This window comes from Pollicipes pollicipes, unplaced genomic scaffold, assembly GCF_011947565.3.
Source record: "Pollicipes pollicipes isolate AB1234 unplaced genomic scaffold, Ppol_2.1 Scaffold_5724;HRSCAF=6776_pilon_pilon_pilon, whole genome shotgun sequence".
In the NCBI taxonomy this organism is placed as follows: domain Eukaryota; kingdom Metazoa; phylum Arthropoda; class Thecostraca; order Pollicipedomorpha; family Pollicipedidae; genus Pollicipes; species Pollicipes pollicipes.
In genome coordinates, this window is record NW_023596746.1 from 25721957 (window position 1) to 25729010 (window position 7054).

At 49.1% G+C, this 7054-nt stretch overlaps 1 protein-coding gene across 1 annotated transcript; it reads right to left on the bottom strand.

Moving 5' to 3' along the window:
- Window positions 1–1238: 1238 nt before the first annotated feature.
- On the bottom strand, window positions 1239–3733 carry LOC119102873 (sulfotransferase family cytosolic 1B member 1-like). The gene is made up of 3 exons (XM_037226323.1): window positions 3496–3733; window positions 2523–2791; window positions 1239–1772 (listed from the first exon to the last, which is right to left on the bottom strand). The coding sequence occupies exons 1-3, from the start codon at window positions 3731–3733 to the stop codon at window positions 1239–1241; spliced, it is 1041 nt and encodes a 346-aa protein (XP_037082218.1).
- Between the last annotated feature and the right edge of the window lie 3321 nt (window positions 3734–7054).

Here is a 7054-nt window from a genome sequence, read left to right on the forward strand (position 1 = left end):
TTTAAACAAAACAGATTAACTCGCGGATGCCAGAAATCAGGTCATCGGGGACTTACTGCACGATTCCTCGCCATTCACCCGGGAGCACCCGGTGGCTGGGTGGGTTCTTGAGCTGCAGAACAAGAGCGAACACACGCACACGAAAAGCACACGAACAGCAAACGGTCGTTTCCTGAGCTGCGATAGGTGCTGTTGTTGATATGGTATTATGGTATATATGGTGTATTGTATGGTATGGTATGCATGGTATGGTATTGTTGGTATTATTGGTATGGCATCTTGCGTCTGGACACAGACAGTGCCCCGGAATGTTATGCCCACCGATACAAAATCGATGATACATTCGTTCTTCTTTGTGTTGGCCGGCTGATGCTCCAGCCCTTCTTCGCATAGCATTTTTGTCGCACAAAAAGCGGGACTAAAAAGTGGCTAGTGCTAAACTTGTCTCATCTCAAAAGTGGTGTTTCGGTTTGTTGGCTTGGTTGTCTGGCTTGACTTGGTTGTTGGCTTGGCGTTTACGTAAGTTGGTTTAAGTCACTGCTGTCATTGGGGCTTTATGACGCACTCAGCTGCTGAGGCTATAAGCGTCGCCTGCCTCTCACCCTGGCAGGGAGGGCGGGCACCGCGGAGAATCGAACCCCGTACCTCTAGTTTCCCAAACGCGCAGTGGTAATCGCAGGTGTGTTTACCACAACACTACCGGCGCCCTTTGGTTTAGGTTAGATTCTTGTTCTGTTTCCTATTTTTTTTCGTGCTTCATCAGTTCTACAAATGGCATTGCCCTAGGAGCCCGATCGGCATTCTCCGCGGCCATGGCCCTAAACACTGTCGGCAGTTTTATGCTTTTTACTTCAGGTGATGACATTTTCGAACGATCACGCATGAAGCTCTATAACATAACGTGCCGCGAAAACGACATCTATAGTCACACAACGCGACATTAGCATATTAAGTAGCTAGAGTATTTGTGAATAGCCGTGGTAGAATTCTGAACAGCACAGAATGGTTTCGAACAATGGCGATAGTAAAAGGTGAGCTTAAAATTAGTGTTATTCGCTAGAAGTTAAAAAATGCGATCATTTCCATTTCGCGTTGTTACAAGTTCCCCGAATGCATATATGCGACCACCTGGGACGACGCTGCACGCTTGTGCACCCACCTTTCAGGTTGTTAAGAGCCCGTGTAAGGAGTAAAACATCGCTGGATTTTTGCTTGGATTACCACAGCTGTCTATCTGATCATTGCTGGCCTTCGGGGATGTCGGTTACAAATGTCAAGTCCGTATTTTGCAGCTCTTTTTTCATCCAGGTTTCTATTTTCCTGTCGGACTCTCGGGTGAAGTGGTTCTTCCAGTCTCCCGTCTGTCCTTTCCTCATGAACTTCCTGTTCTGACCGACACTCCATACCGAGCTGGAGAGCCACTCCCAGTTCACCCACGGATTGTCTTTGAGGTTCCTGAAGTGCAGGTGCTGCTCCAGTTCGTCTAACTGCTTTTCCGTTGTTGGTTTGCCCAAGAACTCAGCTACCTTGATAATGCTTCCTCTGAGATCCTTTTTCAGGTCTTCGAAGAAGAGGAACAGCATGTTGGGGTGATGACGCTGTTTCCAGGCCTCCAGAACGTGAGGGAAGTACGGCAGGCTCACTGTCAGGCCGTCGATGAAGAGGTCGACAAATTCCTCCATACCGAGGCTCGGCGCTGCCTTGCGGAACAGGTGCTGGTGGTGAAAGAAGGAGACGCACATGTCCTTCGGGTTTCGCGCGACGTAAATCACCTGCAACACAGCAAATCCGGTAATTGAACATTTCTGTTTGTTTTCAGCGACCACGAAGTGATGGGAACGATGGAAATGGAAAGGCGACTACAGGAGATAAGCATTGACTTCTCCAGATCGAGTTAAGTGCAAAGGTCAAAACGCAACTGGTAACCATTTGAACTGTCCTAGAACTGGCGTGGCGAAATTGCTGAGCTTACTTCGGTGATTTATTTATTTCCCTCCCATTAAGCTGTAAGGCAGTCTTTTACGGGATGCACCCCTTCTCTGTGATGCGTATCGGCAATACATTTCATTTCTTTATCACCCACAAATATGCTTATGCCAAAGCATCCTAGTATGAGTTTTGGATGGCACGTCAGGCCTAATCAGTGCAATCTTGACGAACGAAGAGGCAGAAGTCACACTTTTGGCATCAATATGTTGTAGAACCCCATTTTCATGAGCTTTCCAATCTCATCTATTGCGTAGTACTATACGGGCTACGCCTCTTGATACGCATCGAAATGAGATATCGAGCCATGACAAAGCTCAAACAAAAAAACTTGCTGTGGCAGTAGCAGCGGGCCACCCTATGTTCAACCATGCCGGACTATTCCGAACCTTCCACCGGCCCCAGCACTATGAACCCTTTCATTGTTGCTGTTTATTGGTGTTTTCGGGCGCGTCGACTACACTGGTCATTTTGCGCCCAAGCACTATGAGCTTCACGCCGCTGAGCCTCAGCGCCGCTCCGCCGGACCACCTCACCTTGCACGTGTCGATCAGTCGGGGCGGGCACATGTGCAGCGGCAGGTGCGTCTTGACGAACCAGGGTCGCGGCCTCGCCTCGATCGGCTCGAAGAAGATGCGGCTCGACGGCGTCCCGGGCGCGGCCCGCACGGCGGCGCGCGTGTCCGCCGTTGTGATGACCTGGATGTCGTGGAAGTGCCAGCGGTCCGGCATCAGCATCGTCCGCGCGCCGGTGAAGTCGCAGTCGTTCAGCAGCAGCCACACCAGCTCCTGCGTCCACGTGGTGCCTGTCGGCGCGTGCAGCGGCGGTGAGGGCCCGGTGGCGAAGGCCGAGTGTGTTCTTTGTGGCGCCGCCAGACCCTGAACAGCTGCCTGCCACACCCGGGCTGTCACGAGTTGAGAGATCATGGAACGTGAACCCAACTGTTGCTTTATCTTGAGGGAGGGATGCCGGTTAGGCAACGAGATATCGAAATTAAAATGACAGGCCGTGCTTATCAGACTCTGTGTAAAATGTGCTTTCTCACCGACATCATACAAAAGCAGGGATCCGCAACAACGCCACATTGTAAACTGGACGTAGCTAAGCCTTGTGACGTGGTCTAGCACGCATGAATAATGAGCCGCAGTCCGAAATCGGTTCGATTGTATTCATAACTTATAAAGCGCAACATTAATGGATGGTTGCCCCGCGATTTACTGCCAGGCAAATAAATGGCTGACATGTTGACCTGAACCTCGCCCTATGTAATCGCTGATACCGTCTGTCCGCGTATAGAGATATAGGAACAATATCTGTCACCCAATGCCTACGGCAATTATCAGCTTCCTGCTCAAACGTGTCCTCAATCAATGCCGGTTTCTCCGACGAGAAGATCGCAGAACTCTATAAGCCAATCCAAAAACTCGGTTCTAGGAACCCCCCTCCCCCTTAACCTCTCCCAATAACCGCTCTCGAGCCAGACAGCGTGCGTCGGCCCGCCAGCGTCACCTCGGCCCGTCTCCTCACCGCTCTTGGGCAGGGTCACGACCCACGTGTCGTCCGGGTGCAACGGCGTGTTGTAGCACCGCGCCAGGGCGGGCGCCGCGTCGGGCGCGAGCACCACCCGCGACGGGCCGAACATGGCCACCCCGTGCGGCTGGAGCGCGCTGTAGGCGGCTCGGAGGCGGGCGTCCTCCTCCGGCGTCGGCGACTCCGGCGCCCACGGCAGCGGCAGCTGCCCCGGCATGGCCGCCGGGCACAGCTCGCCAGCGGGCTGCGCAGGTGGCTCGCTTCTCGTGCCAAGTTGGAGCATGGTAGGGAGGTGCTGTGGAACGATGAGCATACGTGCGTTTGGTGCGTGTTTCCGCAAATTGACGCGCGCTTTGCGTTCGTGTCGACGGCAGACGCGTTTGTGGCCTTCCCAATCTCCCAACAATAGTCCCAATAGCCCTGTTGTGCCCTCTTCAATGAAGATATCGATTAGGAGGAGCAGGCAACCAATTAATTGATCTGAGTGATAGCAATGGCGGTTTCCCTGAAAACCAAAAAAGGGCAAAATTATTGGCGATTTATTAATTGGCGTATTGGAATGCCCCGGTGAATTTGGATTAATGTCCCGAATTCATGAGCAGTACAGCAATTTTTCCCTACAACTTTGCCAAACGTCGGTGCAAGGCTTAGCGATCGCCGGTCTCCGACGGCTTCGACGATGTTTTCTTTAGCACAGGGTTGACAGAAGCTCTCCTCCACGCCGATGGCATGCACCTTTCATTCAATGACCGATTAAAGATGTTTGTAAGTCGTATTGCGAGCTCCACAGAACTCCTTCAGTAGCCGCACTGTAAGTTGGCCGCTGGGCACAACTATATTCTCTTTTGAATGCCTTATCTGATACACAATGGTCCACTGCCGTGTCTCAAACAGGGCGTCGTTGGCAAGTAGATAACAGGGAAGCACTTCCGTGCGCAGCGACCCGCGCGTTGTGCACATTCCTGAAAAAACTGATCCACTGATTCAAACTAGAACGCGATTAGAATTGCCGCTCCAAAATGTTTATGAAGAGCGCTTCCCTGAAATCAAATACAAATGCAAGACAAACGAGCCTCTGCGGATCAAGAAGAGCTGCAGGAGGTGATTGATAACCATTCACCACAAGGTGCGTTCCATGCGTACTCACCTGTAAATGCTGACCCACCGATATGAAGCTAATAAACAGTTACCCCAACTTAATGCTCTCCGTGTCCACAGCATGCTGGCGTGATGTGTCTGATAGGATTATTGCGTCGATGCAGCGGTTTACGTGCACGTGGTACGACCTGTTTTGAAAGTAGCGCACTGGAGTGTTCATGCAGACGCTCGCTCTGGGGAACTAGATGACAACCTGGTGTTAAAACGCCGGGCCAGGTTTGACATGATGGACGTTTGCCATGTGTTACGTATAGGCTTGGGTGTTTCGCCTGCCTTGCTACACTTTTTTAATCTTGAGGAACCTGAAGTTCGTTTTGCTCATTTCAATTTAGGGCATGAAACGTAAGCTCAAAATAGCACTGATGGTCTCAGATTGTATTATTGTCTCAGCAATTTCTTGGCGCATAAGTTTTGATTGACCTTCGCTGTGTTTACGGTCTCATTTATATTTTATTTAGCATTATGTCCGTCAGTGGCGTTGTCCACAAACATTACATTGTTTTACTCACGTGATATCTGCTCAGTTTTGACTATAATTCGTGGTTGTGTAGCGCCATTTTGCTGTAGCTCGACGGGTCTATTGGGCCATCAGCTGTGTTTGCAACGTATCCTTGGGGGGAATGTTCTACATTTGAAGATATTAAAGCACGTATCGGATATCACGAAATATGGGTGCTCGTAATCATGGATATGATTTCAAGTGCAAAACTGCCCTGAACAACAAAATTTCGATTTTTAGTTTTTTACTAAACGTGCTCAATACGTCATCGCTGGATTGCGTCATAAAACGTTGCTATGTCGTCAAAGTGGCTGCCAAACTGGCTGTGCGAAATTCTTATCGCAGCGAACGGGCCGACTCACTTTTAGTATTTCAACTTCTTGCAAAATACCTTGCTATTAGTGGGTCGCTGGCAAAACCCGAATATCGCTGGGTGCGCGTATTTTGGCCTTTTCTCGTTCTTGCAAATTTATCCGTGATTTTTCATTAACTTGCATTCAAATGCCCGGCTATGGCGCTTCTCTTGCTTATTCGATCGTCAACCTTATTTCGGTCATAAATAGAACTTCTGTTCAACTTTCGTCCTTGGTGCAACACAACACGGGAATACTCGTCGCACCTTGCACTGCATGCAAACGATTGCTTTATAGCCAACCAAACTCAGCTGTTGCCAGAAATCGTAGTGATATACGCCAGTCACGAAAATCTCGACCATTATGTTTATCTTGACGTTGAGCACCGCAAGGGCAATGGGGTTGCAGCATTTGCGTCGCATTTCTGTGGCGCCATGCATGCCTGGGTGACCTTGGAATAGTCTGAAGAAGTTCGCGGATGTCTAGCTCAGAAACCAGAGGGTTTCAGGATCCTAGGTCTTAGGGCCCTTTAGGACGATGGCCTCAGTCGGGTCAAGGCCATGAACCGCACTTGGTGATCTTTGTAATCGTTATTTCAGTTCAAAACCTCGTATAAATGTATAAAACTTCCTTTAAAGGAAGTGATCAACATTTGTATGGGGTTTCAAACTGAAATAGTCATCTTGAAGATTACTCGGCGCAGTTCACAGCTCTGCCCTTCTTAAAACCTAAACCCCTCTACTTTCTGAGCTACACACCTGCGAAAATGTGCAAAGTGTTCCGGGAGATTATTTCAAGGTCACTCAGTCATTCATAATGCCATAATAACGTCATCAAAATTTTACAGGTTCATTAGCAATGCGGCTATCGAAGCCAGGAAAATATAATCATCGAGTCGCTCATGTCTGACGTTAGTGAGCACGATTTCCAGACATGTCGGCCGTCGATTGGTTCTGAATCAATATGCAAAGCACGACGACGTAAACAGACAATGACGTATTGAGGAGCACAGTTACTAAACAGGGAAAAAGTGTTGCCTAGAGCGGTCTTCTACACTTCAAGGTATACTGATAGCTATAGCTGAGCTTGCATCATCACATCTGATGCTTGCTTCAATATCTTGGAATGGGGAACATTCTCTTTCTGTCCCCACACCATCTGAATGCCGCTGAAACGTTGCCTATGGCTCACCTATTCATGTCATCTTAACGAATTGGAATTCTTGAAAATACCAACTATTCCAAGTACGCTTGTCCAAAAGTGACCGATAATTTCACCAATGACTGAACAGAAACCGAATTAATCTATGTCGGTTTTCGGTTTACCGCACTATCTGTTTCTGAACAGCATCATCACTGCCCAATGCCAGACCAGGGCTGGTCGCGAACTGACATTGACGGATTTTCAAAGCAAATGGCCAGCATAGAACACACTTAAATCTCATCTAGCTTGCTTTCAATGCTACGTCGTTTTAAGCGTCTAGCGACGAAGACAAAAACACAAATGGCGAAAACATTTGCTTTTGTCT